Source organism: Drosophila suzukii, chromosome 3 (genome assembly GCF_043229965.1).
Source record: "Drosophila suzukii chromosome 3, CBGP_Dsuzu_IsoJpt1.0, whole genome shotgun sequence".
Taxonomy (NCBI): domain Eukaryota; kingdom Metazoa; phylum Arthropoda; class Insecta; order Diptera; family Drosophilidae; genus Drosophila; species Drosophila suzukii.
The window spans coordinates 50,928,492-50,949,940 of record NC_092082.1 but is presented as its reverse complement, the minus strand read 5'-3'; the positions used below and the strand labels follow the sequence as shown (position 1 = coordinate 50,949,940).

General features: G+C 42.6%; 2 protein-coding genes across 16 annotated transcripts in view; both read left to right on the top strand.

The window, feature by feature from the left end:
• LOC139352814 (uncharacterized) overlaps positions 1 to 11,946 on the top strand; it is a 284,041-nt gene extending 272,095 nt beyond the window's left edge. The window contains exon 5 of the mRNA XM_070995449.1: positions 11,773 to 11,946. The gene's annotated coding sequence lies outside the window, so the exon portion shown is untranslated. The remainder of the gene's footprint in view (positions 1 to 11,772) is intronic.
• Positions 1 to 21,449, top strand: part of Myo81F (Myosin 81F) — a 2,624,640-nt gene that overhangs the window by 289,673 nt on the left and 2,313,518 nt on the right. For all 15 annotated transcript variants that reach the window (XM_070995759.1, XM_070995757.1, XM_070995758.1 and 12 more), the window contains one exon: positions 1,375 to 1,437. In XM_070995759.1, coding sequence (XP_070851860.1) covers positions 1,375 to 1,437 — 63 coding nt within the window. The remainder of the gene's footprint in view (positions 1 to 1,374; positions 1,438 to 21,449) is intronic.

The following is a 21,449-nucleotide window of genomic DNA, read 5'->3' as shown; positions in this document are numbered from 1 at the left end:
CTGGTTGTGACGATGATATAGACTTCAGAACAATAAGCTCAGCTTCTAATTAGAAAGGCTGTGTTCGGGACTGTATAGTTGCTTGAACTATATGGCGAGCTGATACATTTGATTGACCTGTTCCAAGAAGATTTGTGTCTCTTCGATCGCGGTTAAGTTTTAGAACTTTGGATAGCTCCTGTGTTGACCCCGAACCTAAAAGAACACGTGCAATATGTATTTGAAAATTGCTACCTATAATGTTAACCGGGGCTAATACGATCTGATTTGAGTCGGCTGTCATCGCATGGTAGCCGGCAGAGGTGGTCAAAGGTTGTGTCACGATCGGCTTTTGAGTGGAAGCTAGCTCGGACGGTGAAGAGTCGGAACTGTATCTATAAAGCAGTAAATGATGTGGTTTTAAACACATGCGGCACTTAGAGGATTGACACTAAAGAACGGAATGCCTTTTCCATAGGCAGTTCATGCACACATGTCTTAGCGAATGTGAATCGTCTTCCGACTGATGCGGCCACAAATGAACTGCACGCTTGAATGTAGTGATCCGCAGCCTTGCAATAATAATATTTTGGATCGTGGGTTCGATTGGTATTCGAAACGGACAAAAAAGTTTTTCAAACGGCCTTTAAAAAATGTACCGGACCAGCTTACGAGACTTTGGCGTGCCTGACGTAGCGTCATCTGCTGCCAAATGTTGGTATCGTTTATTGAGTGCATCTTGGCAGTTCTGCCAATCAGGAATGTTTTGAAAGTCCAGACATGCTTCCCATCGAGACTTAGTTTTTGCGTCTACCTTTGTCATGACGATGTGTATAAGCATTGCATTTGCTATTACCTTGTCACTGCCTAGCGAAAGTAAGGGTTCGTAGATTGCTCTGACAGTATCTATCATGTGGCGCAGTGAAAAGGCGAAAGAGGCATAACTAACTATACTAACTATACTAACTACATATAACTATGCATAACTACTTGCACCAAATTCTTACGTTCCCCAACACTGAAAATGTAAAATAATTTTGTCGATCTTTTGTTGTAAACTGGTGTTATGTAGACTGTGGAGACCCTAACCTTTGCAACGAAGTTATGGGCTTCCCGATCAATGAACGACTCAAAATCGAACAACCAAACTGAATGCACGCGTTTGGTTTCACCCTACGATCGCTAGGGAACGTATAATACGAAGGAGTATATTCAATGTATTACAACAAAATCTTAAATATTAACAAAGATTAGTTGCGCAAACGACCTTATCTCGGAGAAAAGCATTTGGAAAAATATGATATTTTCCTTACAAATTAAAATATTTAAATTAAATATTTAAGTTGGATACATTTTATTAAATCCGTTTGTTGTGCCTATATTGTAAAATCATAGACTTATACTGGCTCAATACTAATAGCTGTAAACCCTTATAAAAATATTAATATATATAATAAGGTAAGTTTAAACGTAGAATACAGTTACAGAGTAACGCAAATCAAAACGTAAACCAAAAAATTTAAGCAAATAAATAATTTATTTAATGGCTTAACCTAAGAAATAAGTATGTAAATCAGCTATTACTTCTTACAGATACAGGATATACTTATGGTAAAATAAAGAAACATTGGTCTGTAGATATGAACAATCTTTACAGTTTCCCTATTAAATATGGTATAGATTGTACTATTGGTAAATGAGCTAAATTGGTTTGCTGACTAACGGGTATAAGACAGTCGAGGCACAACGACTATAGCGTTCCCTCTGTTTTATATAATCTGTAATCTTCTCTATAGCCAGTTTTGTTATTTCAACTTCAACTCTGGCATTTTTCAAAGTTTAAAGCTACTTACCAAGGTGGTGTTAAGCCAACGTATCTTTTTATGTCTTTTTACCCGCTATTCGTAGAGTAAAAGAATTACTAGTTGAGTCGACCTAGCCAGGTCCGTCTGACCGTTTGTCTATATGAACGCTGAGCACGTTGAAACTGTAGAAGGTACAAAGTTGAGATTAAGCATGTAGATTCTAGAGAATCCTGCACAGAGCAAGTTTGTTTAAGCAAAGTGCAACCCCAACTATAACGTCCACAAACCGCCCAAAACTTTGGTGTCCACAGTTTTGATTTTAGAAACATAGTTTAACGCATATGTATTGATTTCGTCAATTGATCGAATTGACCTCAAAACCAACCTGTCGATGGCGTTCAAAGTTGACCGCGCTTTCCTGAAGCCAAGAGCTAACGAGCTTCTCCAACAGTTTTGTAGCTTAGTTATAACTCTGATGTAAATCAGACGAGGGATCGAGTAGTAAGATTATAATATATATATACTTTATTCAGTAATACGCGCGACACAATCGCTGGTGGCAAAGACTTAGAGAACTACACGATTAGGGATGAGTACAATGAGTTCTTATCGATATATGTGAACTTAAATTTGGTATATTTTAACACTTCCCCTCAAATTTATGTTAAACAATTTTCACATTTTACATAGCAGTCATACCCAAACCAATTATACATTCATTGTGCTTTGATGTAGATAAACCTTTTGTCAATACATCGGCACGCATCTTCTCAGTCGGGATGTATTCTACGATGACTTCATTGTTTTCAACCAGCTCTCTTATGAAGTGGTGACGAATATCCACATGCTTTGTACGGTTGTGGTATACTGGATTTCGGGTCAGGTCACCTGCGCCTTGATTATCGTTAATGATCACGACAACGTCCTGCGTACCTAAAGTTTCCTTCAGGAACAACTTTAGATTAACGGCTTCCTTCGCAGCATGGGATACAGCCATGTACTCGTTTTCGGTCGTTGAGAGTGCCACTGTGCGCTGTTTCCTGGACTCCCAGCTTACTGCTGCGTTTTCAAACATAAATGCAAAGCCTGTGAATGATCGTCTGTCGTCGATGTTTGATCCCCAATCGGCATCCGCATAGCCAAAAAGATTCTTGCCAGTCTTCTTGAATGTGAGTCCACTTTTTGTACTTGCCTTGAGATATCGGAGGACCCTCTTTGCTGCTGTCCAACGCTGTTAAGTGAAATTACTGTTAAATTGGCTTAGTAAACTTACTGCATGGGAAATGTCTGGCCTGCTGCATACTGCCAGATACATCAATGAGCCTATAAGACTTTGATACGGTAGGTCCTTGATTTCAGGATATTCTTCTTGATCACTCGACGCCATATCTTTTGATATTTTCTCATTCGCGGCCAATGGTGTTGACACTGTATTGGAGTTTTCCATGCCAAACCGTTTGATGACCTCTTTTGCATAACACTGCTGGTGCATTTTGATTTCGTGCTTCTCAAGGTTCTGTTCGAACTCAATCCCAAGGCAATACTTCAGCAATCCCATGTCCTTCATATCGAACGTGCCTGCAAGTTCTGATTTTAATGCTGTAAGTGGCCTTTCGTCGTTCGATGCCACCATTAAGTTATCTATGTAAATTAATACGATAACGAGCATGTCGTTTTTATTTATGAAGTACACACAAGGATCAGAACTGAGCGGCTGTAGTCCCAAGCTCTGTAGATTTTCGTCACGCTTTCGATACCATTGCCTACCAGACTGCTTGAGACCATACAGCGCCTTGCGAATTTTGCAGACTTTATTTGCAGACTTTTATTTGAAGCATACTTTTTGAGGTCGTCGTTACTTAGGATCGCTTCAAATTCTTTTGGAATTTCTACGTAGACATCTTCGGTTATTTCGCCGTTGAGGTATGCGCTGATGAAATCCAACTGTTGGATTTGCATTCCGCGCTCAACTAATAGGGCCATGAGCACTCGAATGGAGCTCATGCGTGCCACGGGCGCGAAAGTTTCGCCGTAGCTTACACAAGTCTTGCCTTTCGCCTTTCGATTTGACCGTTAGCATGTCGTTTTGTTCGCAGAACCCACTTCGTCTTGATGATTTCCGCGTTTGTAGGTCGATCTACCAGAGTCCACGTCTCGTTCTTGTTCAAAGCGTGGTATTCTTGAAGCATGGCTGTCTTCCATTCCTCACTATCCGGGCAAGAGAGTGCCTCTGTTGCATCTTTTAGATCGCTCTGCTCACTGAGAAAAGCGCTGTTTTCTTCTAGGACATCCTCTGGAGCACTCTCTTCCATAGTTATTTGCCGATTCCTGGGGCGACCTCGTCCTCTCCTTGGGGTTGTGACTAGTGCTGGTAGCTGCGTGCGAGATGCGGAAGTTTCCGGTCTGGGCACTGCCATTTCTGGGACTTCTGGTTTGTTTTCAAATTTGGGCGAAGATTCTGGTTCTGCTGTAGGTGGAACTTGAAGAAGATTAATTTCGATTTTTTGATTTTCAGCACATTATTGCTCAACAAAATCCTCATATTGGTTATCTTCTTCAAATTTGTCAAGGAACCTTACAACTCGGCTTTTGTAAGTCTTCCTTTCAGCTGGACACCAAAGTCGATATCCTTTTGTTTGCGGCTCGTACCCTATAAATATATACTTTTTGCTTTTTGGGTGAAATTTACCTCTTCCAGGTTGCTTGTCCAACATGTATGCTACGGTTCCAAATACTTTTAGATATGTGAGCGTTGGTTTCTTTCCAGTCCACAAGTTGTACGGTATTTCGCCATTTAGGCTCCGGGACGGGACTCTGTTTCTGACGTGGTTCGCAGTTAGAATAGATTCTGCCCAGAAACTTGGAGGTAATCCGCTCTGAAGCATCATGCACCGACCCATCTTAACTAAAGTTCGGTTCTTGCGTTCGGCAACTCCATTTTGTTCCGGCGTGTAGTCGTTTGTAAGTTCATGCTTAATGCCCTTTTCTTTGAGAAAAGTGGAAAACTCGTTATTTACGTATTCCTTACCATTGTCTGTACGCAGCGTTTTGATTTTTCTGCCAGTTTGATTTTCGACGAGGTGCATATATTCCTTGAACTTTTCTATGACTTCGCTTTTCTGTTTAAGAAAATATATTTCGCACCACCTGGTTTTATAGTCGATGAATGTTACGAAGTATGTGGAAGTTCCGTGCGACTTGACCCGCATTGGTCCACAAACGTCTGAGTGTACTAACTCTAGTAGATCACTTGATTTCGAGTCCGACTTCGTGAATGGTTTTTTCGATTGCTTCCCCTGAATGCAGATTTCACAGTTTTTCATGTTCTCGTTAAGATTCAGTTTTATGCCAATCACTTTTTTGTTTCGAATCATACTTTTTAAGTCAACTTCGTTTATGTGTCCCAATACTTCATGCCATTTCTGTAGATCACTGTCCTTGCATACGGTACTCACTGTGTTGCATTTTTCACGGCATTGATTTATGAAGTACAGATTGGATTTACGCTTTGCTGTTGCGATCCTTTTACCAGTCTGTGGGTTAGATATGACGGCACCGTCGCGACGAAAAGTGTCTTTAAACCCGTGATCTGTAATTTTTGACACTGACATTAAATTTGACCGAAGTTGTGGTACGTATAGAGTTTCTTCTAGGGTTGCCGTTACGATCGAAGTTTCTATGAGTACTTTTCCACTGCCGACAACTGGAGCGGATACATCGTTTGCTAATTTTAGGTTTAGCGATTCACTTTTAATGTTTTCGAATTTCTCCTTTTGAAAGCACATGTGCGATGTTGCACCTGAATCGAGACACCACTGTCCTTCGTCTGCAAACACCTGCATGGCGACCGCACTGTTGCTTTTCGGTTCGCTGTTGCATTCACTCTCTTTTTGATCGCCTCCCTTACAATCTTTGGCCTTGTGCCCTATTTTTCCGCAATTGAAGCACTTGAATTTAAAGTTTGTATTTGCATTTGGAGGGAATTTATAATTTTTCCGGGTAAACATGGCGTCGTGAACCGGTTCAATGTTGTTCCTTTTACGCGCTTCATATTCTTCCATCATTTTGGTTTTCAACACTTCTGGCTCAGGTAATTTGTCCTGTGTTTCAATGGCGACTCTAAACTGTTCGTATTCCTCAGGATCACTGTAAAGCAGCAGGATCGTCACGAGATCATCCATTACTTGCATGTCCATTTCACGAATTTTATTAAGATTGTCAAAAAACTTTTGCAAGTGACTGTGCATATCGTCTCCATTTTTCATTTTTAGCAATATACGCGATTTCAACAAATGTGCCTTTCGCGCTGGACCTTTTGACTGGTATATGCTTTCTAGTTTTTCCCATAACTGTTTCGATGTTTCGCAGTTCTTTACCTGTCTCAACTCAGATGTAGAAATGGATAGAATTAAATCCAAATTCGCTTTAGAGTCATTTATGTCCCACTCCAAGGCTTTTTCTTGGGAATCTGTTGGCCTACTAGACTGACCACTCACGTATTTTTCACACATCGTTCTTAATTAAAAGAGCTTGGATTTGTATTTTCCACGTATCATAATTTTCCCTTCCGAGGGAATCTATTTTAATGTTTGCGAAACTCATTTTTTATTTGTGTCCTACGATTTTTTCTGTTTCATTATACGATGACTTCATTGTTTTCAACCAGCTCTCTTATGAAGTGGTGACGAATATCCACATGCTTTGTACGGTTGTGGTGTACTGGATTTCGGTTCAGGTCACCTGCGCCTTGATTATCGTTAATGATCACGACAATGTCCTGCGTACCTAAAGTTTCCTTCAGGAACAACTTTAGATTAACGGCTTCCTTCGCAGCATGGTATATAGCCATGTACTCGGCTTCGGTCGTTGAGAGTGCCACTGTGCGCTGTTTCCTGGACTCCCAGCTTACTGCTGCGTTTGCAAACATAAATGCAAAGCCTGTGAATGATCGTCTGTCGTCGATGTTTGATCCCCAATCGGCATCCGCATGACCAAAAAGATTCTTGCCAGTCTTCTTGAATGTGAGTCCACTTTTTGTACTTGCCTTGAGATATCGGAGGACCCTCTTTGCTGCTGTCCAATGCTGTTGAGTGAAACTACTGTTACATTGCCTTAGTAAACTTACTGCATGGGAAATGTCTGGCCTGGTGCATACTGCCAGATACATCAATGAGCCTATAAGACTTTGATACGGTAGGTCCTTGATTTCAGGATATTCTTCTTGATCACTCGACGCCATATCTTTTGATATTTTCTCATTCGCGGCCAATGGTGTTGACACTATATTGGAGTTTTCCATGCCAAAACGTTTGATGACCTCTTTTGCATAACACTGCTGGTGCATTTTGATTTCGTGCTTCTCAAGGTTCTGTTCGAACTCAATCCCAAGGCAATACTTCAGCAATCCCATATCCTTCATATCGAACATGCCTGCAAGTTCTGTTTGTAATGCTGTAAGTGCCCTTTCGTCGTTCGATGCCACCATTAAGTCATCTACGTAAATTAATACGATAACGAGCATGTCGTTTTTATTTATGAAGTACACACAAGGATCAGAACTTAGCGGCTGCAGTCCCAAGCTCTGTAGCTTTTCGTCAAGCTTTCGATACCATTGCCTTCCAGACTGCTTGAGACCATACAGCGCCTTGCGAATTTTGCAGACTTTATTTGAAGCATCATTTTTGAGGTCGTCGTTACTTAGGATCGCTTCAAATTCTTTTGGAATTTCTACGTAGCCATCTTCGGTTATTTCGCCGTTGAGGTATGCGCTGATGAAATCCAACTGTTGGATTTGCATTCCGCGCTCAACTAATAGGGCCATGAGCACTCGAATGGAGCTCATGCGTGCCACGGGCGCGAAAGTTTCGCCGTAGCTTACACAAGTCTTGCCTTTCGCCTTTCGATTTGACCGTTAGCATGTCGTTTTGTTCGCAGAACCCACTTCGTCTTGATGATTTCCGCGTTTGTAGGTCGATCTACCAGAGTCCACGTCTCGTTCTTGTTCAAAGCGTGGTATTCTTGAAGCATGGCTGTCTTCCATTCCTCACTATCCGGGCAAGGGAGTGCCTCTGTTGCATCTTTAAGATCGCTCTGCTCACTGAGAAAAGCGCTGCTTTCTTCTAGGACATCCTCTGGAGCACTCTCTTCCATAGTTATTTGCCGTTTCCTGGGGCGACCTCGTCCTCTCCTTGGGGTTGTGACTAGTGCTGGTAGCTGCGTGCGAGATGCGGAAGTTTCCGGTCTGGGCACTGCCATTTCTGGGACTTCTGGTTTGTTTTCAAATTTGGGCGAAGATTCTGGTTCTGCTGTAGGTGGAACTTGAAGAAGATTAATTTCGATTTTTTGATTTTTAGCACATTCTTGCTCAACAAAATCCTCATATTGGTTATCTTCTTCAAATTTGTCAAGGAACCTTACATCTCGGCTTTTGTAAGTCTTCCTTTCAGCTGGACACCAAAGTCGATATCCTTTTGTTTGCGGCTCGTACTCTATAAATATATACTTTTTGCTTTTTGGGTGAAATTTACCTCTTCCAGGTTGCTTGTCCAACATGTATGCTACGGTTCCAAATACTTTTAGATATGAGAGCGTTGGTTTCTTTCCAGTCCACAAGTTGTACGGTATTTCGCCATTTAGGCTCCGGGACGGGACTCTGTTTCTGACGTGGTTCGCAGTTAGAATAGATTCTGCCCAGAAACTTGGAGGTAATCCGCTCTGAAGCGTCAAGCACCGACCCATCTCAACTAAAGTTCGGTTTTTGCGTTCGGCAACTCCATTTTGTTCCGGCGTGTAGTCGTTTGTAAGTTTATGCTTAATGCCCTTTTCTTTGAGAGAAGTGGACAACTCGTTATTTACGTATTCCTTACCATTGTCTGTACGCAGCGTTTTGATTTTTCTGCCAGTTTGATTTTCGACGAGGTGCATATATTCCTTGAACTTTTCTATGACTTCGCTTTTCTGTTTAAGAAAATTTATTTCGCTCCACCTGGTTTTATAGTCGATGAATGTTACGAAGTATCTGGAACTTCCGTGCGACTTGACCCGCATTGGTCCACAAACGTCTGAGTGTACTAACTCTAGTAGATCACTAGATTTCGAGTCCGACTTCGTTAATGGTTTTTTCGATTGCTTCCCCTGAATGCAAATTTCACAGTTTTTCATGTTCTCGTTAAGATTCAGTTTTATGCCAATCACTTTTTCGTTTCGAATCATACTTTTTAAGTCAACTTCGTTTATGTGTCCCAATACTTCATGCCATTTCTGTAGATCACTGTCCTTGCATACGGTACTCACTGTGTTGCATTTTTCACGGCATTGGTTTATGAAGTGCAGATTGGATTTACGAGATGCTGATGCGATCCTTTTACCAGTCTGTGGGTCAGATATGACGGCACCGTCGCGACGAAAAGTGACCTCAAAACCGTGATCTTTATTTTTTGACACTGACATTAAATTTGACCGAAGTTGTGGTACGTATAGAGTTTCTTCTAGGCTTGCCGTCACGATCGAAGTTTCTAGGAGTACTTTTCCACTGCCGAAAACTGGAGCGGATGCTTCGTTTGCTAATTTTAGGTTTAGCGATTCACTTTTAATGTTTTCGAATTTCTCCTTTTGAAAGCACATGTGCGATGTTGCACCTGAATCGAGACACCACTGTCCTTCGTCTGCAAACACCTGCATGGCGACCGCACTGTTGCTTTTCGGTTCGCCGTTGCATTCACTCTCTTTTTGATTGCCTCCCTTACAATCTTTGGCCTTGTGCCCTATTTTTCCGCAATTGAAGCAGTTGAATTTAAAGTTTGTATTTGCATTTGGAGGGAATTAATAATTTTTCCGCGTAAACATGGCGTCGTGAACCGGTTCAATGTTGTTCCTTTTACGCGCTTCATATTCTTCCATCATTTTGGTTTTCAACACTTCTGGCTCAGGTAATTTGTCCTGTGTTTCAATGGCGACTCTAAACTGTTCGTATTCCTCAGGAACACTATCCAGCAGCAGGATCGTCACGAGATCATCCATTACTTGCATGTCCATTTCACGAATTTTATCAAGATTGTCAAAAAACTTTTGCAAGTGACTGTGCATATCGTCTCCATTCTTCATTTTTAGCAATATATTCATTTTTAGCAATATATTTCAACAAATGTGCCTTACGCGCTGGACCATTTGACTGGTATATGCTTTCTAGTTTTTCCCATAACTGTTTCGATGTTTCGCAGTTCTTTACCTGTCTCAACTCAGATGTAGAAATGGATAGAATTAAATCCGAATTCGCTTTAGAGTCATTTATGTCCCACTCCAAGGCTTTTTTTTGGAAATCTGTTGGCCTACTAGACTGACCACTCACGTATTCCCACACATCGCTCTTAATTAAAAGAGCTTGGATTTGTATTTTCCACGTATCATAATTTTCCCTTCCGAGGGAATCTATTTTAATGTTTGCGAAACTCATTTTTTATTTGTGTCCTACGATTTTTTCTGTTTCATTGTTCCCAAAAGTTTTGTGGCGTCTTTATCCGTCTTTGCCTCTTTCTTTTCTTCGTCGTTGCAAATTATTGTGAAATAAATTTTCAGTTTCGTTTTTCTGATACAATCAATTTGGTGTTTCACAAATTATCAACTTTAATTTTAATTTTACTACTTTTACTTAACGCGCAGCTTAAGCGTTCTGAGATCATAACCTGATGTAAATCAGACGAGGGACCGAGTAGTAAGATTATAATATATATACTTTATTCAGTAATACGCACGATACAACCGCTGGTGGCAAAGACTTAGAGAACTACACGATTAGGGATGAGTACAATGAGTTCTTATCGATATATGTGAACTTAAATTTGCTATATTTTAACAAATTCATATCGGCCTAAACGATGAGTGTCCCATCAGAGGTCAGCCCGGCTTTGAGGGAGTGTCTTCGCCCTGCAACACTTAGGATATACGCCCTCCAAGCGATTTGCTGGAAAAACGGTCTGGCTGCAAAATCTCTTTTCTTTAAGCTTTAAGCCCAAATATACGCTAACAGTCCCACCATCTGCCCACCTTGACTCCGTCCCCTAATTTCAAGCAGTATCAATTTCGGTCGATTGTGCTTCTGCACCGGGGGACTAGAAGTACTACTTTAACTCAGTCAAACTGCATCCGTTATAAGGAGAGTTTCAATAAGGCTTATAATGGAGCGGTAACATTTCACAGCAAGCCCGGCGGATCATTGAGATGGAGTAAACTTCAAACAAATCACGGAAATAATTTAGATGTTGTGCGAAAGGTTTCTTAAGGTACTTCGTGTCTCGTTCTGGGAGGCTCGCAATAGGTAGCCTTCGATTTTCCTTTGCAGGATGCTGACTACATTACGACGTTGGGAGTCTTTACAGGACTGCGTGTGATCGAGGTTGATATCCAAGTCGTATGCATGATGTAGGATGGTCTATTGGTTAATGACTTTCCTTGTTATTGATAAGTATCATCGTCGAAACCACCTTGGGCATCCTCAAACATTTTCGGGTATATTGAAAATCGGTATGCAGACAGAAGGTGAATAGGGATATCAAGGCAGGTTCTAGGTGGATTGCCTAGGTTAGAATAATGGGAGGGAGTCTATTGATGCGCTTAATAAAAAAATCTGTGGATACTGTTGCCATTATCGTACTGTCCAAATCTCCGAATCGGGGGAGCGTAGCAAATAACACATCTTACTCGCTTTGAGCAGTATAAATTGGGTAGCAGGGAACTCGAGGCCAGGGCCAGGATTCTGGATGCCCAAAAAAACATTCCCCAAAGCTTTGAAATGGCGGTTTCTGACGAAGTGGTGTAAGGCAACAAAGGAGCCTACGAGGGTGGTCCGATAAGTACTTAGCCTCCAAAAGAAAAACGAAAATTTTTGAAAAGTGGTGATTTATTTCTCAACATAACCTCCTTTTAGCTCGATACACTTGACCAAGCGATGCTCATCCTTCTTTAACCCGTCTGAAAAATACGTTTTCTCGAGGTCTGAAAAATAGGCCTTTGTGGCGGCAACGACCTCTTCATTCGACGCAAATTTCTGTCCAGCGAGTGACTTTTTCAAGTTTGGAAACAAAAAGAAGTCACACTGGGCCAAGTCTGGAGAATATGGTGGATCAGGTAGCAGTTCGTAGCCCAATTCGACCAATTTGGCCTTGGCGAGGGCGGAACTGTGAGCCGGTGCGTTGTCATGATCGAAGAGCACTTTTTTTTCCGCCCAATAATTCGGCATAGAACAGCCCTGTGACCGTTTTGCCCTTCTCCAGGAGTCGATGTAGATCACACCTTGTGAATCCCAAAAAACGGTGGCCATCACCTTTCCGGCAGATGGGACAGTCTTCGCCTTCTTCGGAGCAGGTTCGGCGGGTGAAGTCCACTGTTTCGACTGTTCCTTGGTCTCTGGCGTGTACCAGAGAAACTCCTTCGGATTGCGCTTAAACAGTGTCAAACACTGCTCTGAAGTGGTCTCATGGTTGCGTTTGTTGTCCGGAGTGAGCAATCGCGGCACCCATCGCTCCGACAGCTTTCTCATACCCAAAATTTCATGCAGGATATGACCCACGCGGTTTTTTGACATGCCTACTGTCTCTGCTATCTCGCGTATCTTTAACGGGCAGTCTGCCAATACGAGATCTTGGATTTTTGTCACGTTATCCTCCGTGGTAGACGTTTTCGGGGCACTTGGGCGTGTCTCATCAAAAACCGACGTGCGACCACGTTGAAACTCGTTAAACCAATTTTTGACGGTCGCCATCGAAGGAGAAGAGTCACCGTACACAGCATCTAAGCGCTCTTTGATTTCGCTGCGCGATTTCCCTTCCAAAAACAAGAATCGAATCACAGACCGATATTGCTCATTCTCCATTTTTCTAAAATCGGCGTACACGTCCGATTCCACACGCAGTCAAACCAAAACAAGGAAGAACGCTATAGTCGAGTACCCCGACTATTAGATACCCGTTACTCAGCTAAAGGGACTAAACGGAAATGGAGATATGCAAGCAGCAAAGCGAGATTGAAATGCGCCACCTACCGGCGGTAAACAGATTTAAGCGTTCTGGGAGTTGAAGTGGGCGTGTTCTTGGACCAATCGATAGGTATTGACGACACCAATACATTTCAGCTAAAATTGTTTATCTAGCATGAAAATAGTGGGCGGCACAGGTTTGGCCTGTTTGTGGGCGTTGCATATTTGCGTATCAAACTTGCGCTGCGCTCAAAGCTACGGAATCTAAATCTGAGATCCCAATTCTCTATCTTTGATAGTTTCCGAGATATCTACGTTCATATTTACGATTTTTTTGAAGTTTGTGGGCGTTTTTTTTGGATCAATCGATAGGTATTGCTGAGAACAATTCATTTCAGTTAAAAGTTTTTCTCTAGCATCAAAGCACGCTGGGCGTGCTGAAACAAACTTGCGATGCGTAAAAAGCTCAGGAATCTGCACGCCAAATCTCAATAGCTTAGCTTTCATAGTTTTTGAGATCTCAGCGTTCATCCGGACAGACAGACAGACGGACATGGCTAGATCGATTCGGATAGTGATCCTGATCAAGAATATATATACTTTATGGGGTCGGAAACGCTTCCTTCAGCCTGTTACATACTTTGCTGAAATTTTGGCAGTAGCCCTCTACGAGAATGTACTACACGATAGTACATTTCTCTTGTGATAGTGACGCCATCGCGCGGTGAGGCTAAGTACTTATCGGACTGCCCTCGTAATTGCCTTAAGGGGTTATATACCTTCTTTGTCGAAGAAAAAGAGGAAAGTTTTGATTTTTTTAGGTATGTAGCAATTATTTCATTATACGAATCTTTTAATTTTTTGATATTACACTTTATTAACAATGTTTGTGCAAAATTTCGTGGAAAAATATTAAATAGTTTTTAAGGGGTGGCTGTTTCCCTTAGAGGCCTTTTTTTTGAAGAGCCTTGCAGTGATACTTCCCCAGGTCGAACAGGTCAACTGAAACCATAAAAGTAAACAAATTTCATTGGTTTAGTGTAATTCCTTGTGCTTGAACGATCGTTTTTAAGATTTTTTTTGTGCATACGGGAACGTTTTATGCTAAAAATGAACTTCTTGGTCGCTAGAAATTTCACTAAAAAATTTATTTCAGCGAAAAAAAAGTTTGTGCGTGAAAACTCAATCGTTCAAGCACAAAAAAATTTCATTACGAACATTTAAAAAAAATTTGAAGTAAATCGAGATATTCGCTTTTAAAGTTTCAAGTTCAGTTTATGCGCGCGACGAGGCGCGCGGTTAGGAGCGCTGTAACTTTTTTTCTACTGCTCGAATCTCTATGAAAATTTTGGAAAATGTTCTCAAGGACTTGTTCTTTAAGATAAAGCAATAAAAAAATGTTCGATTTTTTGAAAATAAAAAAGGTATATAACCCCTTAAGAACGCAGCGGAGTTTGGTAAGATTCTTGACGAACTTTTTAGTGCAGTCAACGCCAAGCAAACCCCTTTACAAACCTATGGTGGTGATGACGAAATTGTCGAAATTGAAGGATCTGCAATTCATCTTATTGGGGATCTTAATGGTACAAGCGGTGCGAAGGAGCAGGAGCAGAAGCAGGTGACGGAAAAGGTATGCCCGAGATTTATACAAGGCATTGCTATGGAGCAAAAAACCGTCAATAAGGAGCAGAAAAACCAGGTGGTCTGGAAAAAGGATCTCAAAATCGTAAGCGATCCGCTGGAGCTGCAAAACGCAATAGCCAGAAGGGCATCAACTCCAAGGGCATCAACGGCAAGTCTCGCAAGAAAGCGCGTCACACAACTGAAAGACAATCGCGAAGATAAGACCGAAGGCTAAACGCTGTTTTTGTCAGAGCAAAGGGGAAAGATGTGGCGCTACTAAACGGGCCTAACAGGCTGGGAAGCAATAATAAGTTGATGGCAGACCGCCCAGGTAAAGCTTCTCTGTGACTGTACGACAAATCGACTGCATAGTCCGAGCTTTACCGAAGCCCGAAGGCCATTAACGAAACCAGGTGAAAAGGTGGGTCGAAGGCTTACTACCTGGTGTCTACGCTAGACATCTGAAACGCCTTCAATTCGGCTGACTATATATGTAGAGAAAGGCTTCCGTTGCTTCCGTAAATTTACTTATTGATTATTAATAGTTTATTCTTCGATTAATACACTTCATTGATACAGTTTATATACTTAAGTTCACACATTAATTATTACTGAGACACACGCGACCTTCCTCTGCTGATGCTCAATCTCTACTTTACTCTTGCGCAATTTGCACGCTTTTTAACACTACCGAAAAATGTTACGGAACAGAACAACTGATCTGTTATTAATAGGGCTGCCAATCCTACATTCGGCTATTCTGACAATTCATTCGACCCGAATGAATACTAAGTCTCCGAGTTTGTACTCAGACTCTGGCTTCCTTGATTTGTTGAATGACTTGCGATTCTCGTCCTGAATCTTTGCGATGTTCTCTTTAGCTTCCACTCGAATCTTCTCCTTCTCTTCCTGCAACTCATTTAAGAAATCTTCCTCTAATAGCTTGACTAACTCCTTATCGTACCTGGTTTTCATATTGATCCCAGTAAGGATCTTGAATGGAGCTATCTTTGTATTTCTAGGAGGAGAGGAATTTATAAACTGTTGAACCCTGCCTACATGCTTAAACCAAGTTTTCGGGTCTTCCGCACAAAGTTTCGTCAATATAGTGATGACAATTCTGTTGATACGCTCCACTTGCCCGTTGCCACGTGGCAGTCCTGTGACTACCAACAAAGGCTGGATATTGTTAACCTTACAGTACTCCTGAAAAACATTGGCTTTGAATGCCGTTACACGATCCGTGATTACACGACTTGGATTGCCGAAAACATCAGACTGCCTTTCCATTCTATCCACTACCTCGTCAGCGCCAGTACCCTTAGTGGGGTAAAGCCACACAAATTTAGAGAAAGCGTCGACCACTACCAAAACATGATTGTATTGTTTTTTTGTCGTATCCATGGGGCCAATGTGGTCAATATGATAGGTCTGTAACGGTTCGTCTGCCACGTTTATCGGGTTTAAGAAACCCTCTTTTTTCCCATACTTATCCTCGCCAACTATGCACTCTACGCAGGACTTCACAATATTCTCTAAATCTGGAATGTAATAATCGCGCTGAACCAAGTCAATTGTCCTTTTGATGCCAAAATGTCCTTGTCGGTGAGCTGTGTTGATTATTTAGTTCTCCATGGCTGATGGATCTCTTTTATAGGATTCTTGTGAAGAACTTTGTGCTTCAGATAGAAGTCGTCGTAGGTATGTGTTTCCAGGACCTTACAAATGGCTTTTATCCATTCATTCTGACGTTGAGCCTGTTGAATTCGATGTCTGACTAACTCTTCGAGCAACAAGTATGTGCGCGGCTTAAGGCGTCGACATGTTTCATCCTTGTGCCCGGACGATGCTCTATTATGTACTCAAAGTCTTGTAAAAACATGGCCCAACGAGATACTTTCACTGGAACATCATTCTTCCGCATGGTCATAGCAATCGCATTGCAGTCGGTGACGATCTTAATCTTTCTTCCCAGCAAGTAGATTCTCCACTTCTTCAGAGCCTGTACTATAGCTCATAAGAAGGATATTTCTCCTCGGCATCTGTTGTCTTGCGGCTCATGTACTCTACTGGGTGAAATTCTTGATCAGCTGAATCCTTTTGAAGAGTCCCTCTCCACTGCACCTTCCCGTTCGTCCTTTGATAAAATAATCAAATCATCCATGTACAGGACAAGGGTACCATCTTCAATTAATGGCCTGATCTCTGATAGACTGGGACTTCATCGGTGAGGAGAATTTTCATTTCTACTGGGCTTGACTCTGGCTTTAATGGCTTGTAATTTTGAACTAACCCAACCACTGCTGATCTTATGTCGTTGCTCAAGTGAGCAGATCTAAGTCTGGCATGAAATTGACTTCAATGAAATTAGATGCCATTGGCTGATGAAAAGTTTCTGTCAAGTCTGAAATGCCAGTGGAAGAAGCATCTACAGTCATGTTTTGATTGTCACTATAATGAGTGAGATTTATGTCATGGCTTGGACTAATTTCATCTCTACCTAAGGTGAGATCAGACAAATGTCCAAGATCTACTGGATGAACTGCGGGAAAACGACTCCGTTTGCTCCAATTGTTGCGGTTACTTTATTAAGGACATCGCTACCGATCACACCTCCATAATGGGTATCCTTGTCGCGCACTACATGAAAGCACATATCAACGTCAGCGTCATCTAACTTAGTCGCAACTGTGAACGAACCTAGGGTGTATATCTTCTTGCCACCTATTCCAATTAGCTCTTTAATATCAGGTTTGAGAATGTCGGGGTGGATGCGAGTGTAAGCCGTCTCGCAAATGGTACAAATATCGCTGCCGGAATCGAATAACGCCGTAATCTGGTCGCTACCAATGTTTATGTTTTTAAACGCTCTGTTGAAAGTTAACTGTGACAGCTGCTGAATGTTTGACTTTTTATTTTTCACTTCCTTACGAGCTTCCTTGGTACCGCATTGATTTGCATTGTGACCAAACTGATTGCATTTGAAACATTTTATACCTTCTTCCTTACAATCCTTTGCAATATGATTGCTGCCACCACACTTAAAGCAACGTCTGCCATCTTGGTTAGTTTTAACCAAAGAACTGTCAAACCTCGGCCTTGGCTTAAACCCCTGACTCGCGCAAATCTTCTCGTAAACTTTAAGTTTCTCACGAAACTCCTTAAGATTGGACGCCTGGTACAAACAACTTTTATTTTGCTTCGAGTCTGGTATACCCTCCACTATGTATTCTATAATACTTTCTTCGTCCAACTTCGACTGTAGAAGTATTCTATCAGACTCTCTTCCTGTGTTTTTTTCCGGTTTTCGAGCATCTTGTGCACCCGTTTTGCTGTAAGCTTTTCACCAAATTCATTTTTTAAAGCTTCTTTTAGTGCATCCCAATCATTTATTCCTGGTTTGCTGCCCAAGAATAATTTTGCAGCTCCCTTTACCAACTGTCTGCCTGTTTATGGGGAAGACATATGCCACCCTTATAGTTATAATTAATAACGCACGAATAGGTTATATTAAAATGTATAGCGTTTATTCGGAGCGGCAGACGGACTGTGAATGTGTAAAAAGCTTGGCTCCAAGATCTTCATATAGACATATGCAGGCTTACAAAGTAGTTGCTGAATAGATAAGCGACAGCTTTAGTGGTATAAGAAAGAAAGCGAAAGATAAGCAGAGAGCGCTGCAGGTGCCGTCGTACACCTATGCGCGCATGACTAGGCGCTGGCGATCTGCTCCGAACATACTCCCCCCGTTGGAAGAGGTAAGCTTCCAACTATCTCGGAATCGATGGGCAGAACGGCTAGCTTGGCGACGGCTCTCTTGATCAGACCCGTAGCTGTACGGACCATAGCTACTCTGATGACTCCGTCCCCGCCGGGTATGACTTCCTGGATGCATCCAAGCTGCCATCTCAAGGGTGGAACGTTGTCCTCCTTCAGCAAAACTATGCGTCCAACCTTGATGTTAGACGTTTCGACGCGCCACTTGCTCTTCTCTTGAAGTAGGGACAAATACTCGCTGCTCCACCTTTTACAGAAATGTTGCTGCATCTGGGTAACCCGCTGCCATCTGCTGAGGCGGTCTTCGCGGAGATGAGTAATGCCAGGCTCAGGAAACTTAGTGTAGCTGGAACCCTTCAGGAAATGCGCCGGTGTTAGCACCTCAAGGCTTTCAGCATTTTCTGAAATTGGACAGAGTGGACGGGAGTTAAGGATGGCAGAAATCTCATATGCAAGAGCTCTTATTTCATCGATGGCTTAGGTGGTTGCACCGACGACTCTGTAGAAGTGAAATTTAGCTGACTTCACAGCGGCCTCCCATAAACCACCGAAGTGCGGGGCACGCGGAGGGATGAACTTCCAATCGATCCCATCAGCTAAACAGACGGAAGATATCGATGCTGTGTGCTGCTCGCTCAAAAAGAGCTCTTTCAGCTCGGCAAGCTCTCTCTTTGCACCGACGAAGTTTGTAGCATTGTCGCTCCAAATGGTACGCGGATTGCCTCTAAGGCTGATGAATCTCCTCAGCGCTGCGATGAAAGAATCCGTCGTGAGATCCTGGACCACTTCCAAATGAGCAGCCTTCCTGGAAAAACAGACAAAGACGGCGATATAGCACTTGTGGGGTGCCTTATTTCTGGCCTCTGCCTTATGATAGAATGGCCCACAATAGTCCACTCCTGTGGTATGAAAAGCTGGATTAGGCTGCACTCTTTTTGCTGGAAGGCTACCCATGACGTGCTCCCAAGTAACAGGCTTCATTCGGAAACATCGGACGCATTTGTTGATAACGCTGGCGACGAACTTGCGGCCTCCAATCGGCCAGTACCTTTGCCGTAATGCGGCAAGCTGCGCCTGCGATCCTCCATGCAAATATTTCTCATGATAATAAACGATGATCGCCTTGGTGACTGGATGATCCTTGGGCAACAGTATCGGATGCCTCGTGTCGTAGTCCAAGTTTGCGTTCTAAAGCCTTCCACCCACGCGAAGTAACCCATCGGAGCCGAGTATAGGCCTAAGCGAAACCAGCTTGCTTTTCTGTGGAAACGGCTTGCCCTGGCTAAGAGATCCATACTCCTTCGCCAAGTTAACCTGTTGGATGCTTCTCAGAAGAAGTACAGTTCCAGAGTTGATCTCCTCCACCGAAAGTCGACCTTTTAACGGCGCAGATTTGGCTCTGCAATTTGAAATGAATCGATAAATGTATGCAAATACGCGCTGCAACTTATCGAACGAGTTGAGGAATTTGCAGTTTGATGAACTGTCTATGCAATTTGACGAGCTTTGCAGAAGGAATGGAGGCCCGTTAGCCCAAAGGGAATGTTCCAACAATTCTCTTGGGGTACATCCTAGCGATTCGACGTCTGCCGGGTTCAAGTTTGTAGGAACGTGATGCCAAGACATGTCTTTCGTCATCTCCTGAATTTTCGCGATTCTGCTTGATACGAAAACGTTAAACTCCCTCGGAGGTTGCCGAATCCACGCCAACACAATGGACGAGTCCGACCAGCAATGAAAGGTGCAATCGAAATCTATGGCTTACTTGGCGTTTACGATTAGCTCAGCCAATAAAAGCGCTGCGGAAAGTTATAATCTTGGAATTGTTAAGGCCTTCAATGGAGCTACCCTTGACTTGGCACAGAGCAGATGGACTTTCGATTCTCCATTGGTCTCCGATCGCAAGTATAGACACGCTCCATAAGCTGACATGCTAGCATCGCAGAATCCATGCAACTCAACAGAAACCCTTGGTTGCAGTGCGAATCATGGGAATTTTAAGTTCTGTACGACCGATAACTGTGAGGTCAACTCCCCCCATGACGAAAGAATGGGCTCTGGCAGTGCATCATCCCAATCCACGTTCGCACTCCATAGAGATTGCAGAAAAATCTTAGATTTTGTGATAATAGGAGTTAGTAAACCGAGTGGATCATAGAATTTGGCAATCGTCGACAATGCAACCCGCTTAGTGGGTCGTTGATTGGTTGGCAGTTGAGAAAAATGAAATAGGAGCTGATCAGAAGATGGATCCCAGACTCGTGAAATTTGATTAGCTGCTCCTTGTCGCATTCAGACTCTCCTTCTAGGGCTGCTGACTCATTCGAACACCATTAGCGAATTGGAAAGTGGCCTCGCGACAGTAGTTCCTTCACCTGACCTCCTCAACTGAGTCCCCACCAGATACTAAATCATCCACATAGAAATCTCTACGAACAATTTTTGCTCCAATAGGAAATGATTCCTCCTCATCGTAAGAGAGTTGATGCATGGCCCTTATGGCCAAGAAGGCAGCTGGCTTGGTTCCATAAGTCACCGTGTTCAATTTAAAAACACTCAACTCTTCCCTGGAGCTCTCTCTCCAAACGATGCACTGCAATAAATCATCCGGGTACGAGACACGGTACATCTTGCAGATAACTCCACAAAGGACACTTTTAAAAAATCGAAAGCGCAGCAGTATATTGAAGATTTTTTGTTGAATTGTTGGTCCTGCCAGAAGTAAGTCGTTCAGAGAGCTACCAGAAGTTGATTTAGCAGATCCATCAAAAACGACACAAAGCTTCGTACTCGTGCTCTCCTGCTTATGTACGCAATGGTGGGGCAAAAAGAATTGTGTTTCTGGCGGTTCCTTAGTTACAAGAGACATGTGACCTAGGTCGATATACTCCCTCAAAAATGCTGAATACTGAGCTTTCAGGGCTGGGTTTCTATCTAATTTAGCTTCCAAACTCTTGAAATGACGACGAGCCAAGCAATAAGAATCACCTAAAGATTCGAATCCGGAAGTGGTCAAGAGACGAACAGAGTATTGGCCGTTTCCAAGTCGAATGCAATTTTTTGTAAAAAGTTGCTCACATCGCAAGTCTTCCGGCAACAAAGACGGCTTAGACGAAGTGAAGTCCTCAATTTCCCAAAATCGCTTCACAATGGCGGAAAGTGTGTCATCGGAATGATCAGCCGGGTCCTTGATGCTGGCTTGTAAAACCGATTTATGAGTTGGCATGTTCGATGATAACCCTCCAGAGACTATCCAACCAAGCTTGGTGTTCTGAAGAGTTGGCAAAGCCCTATCC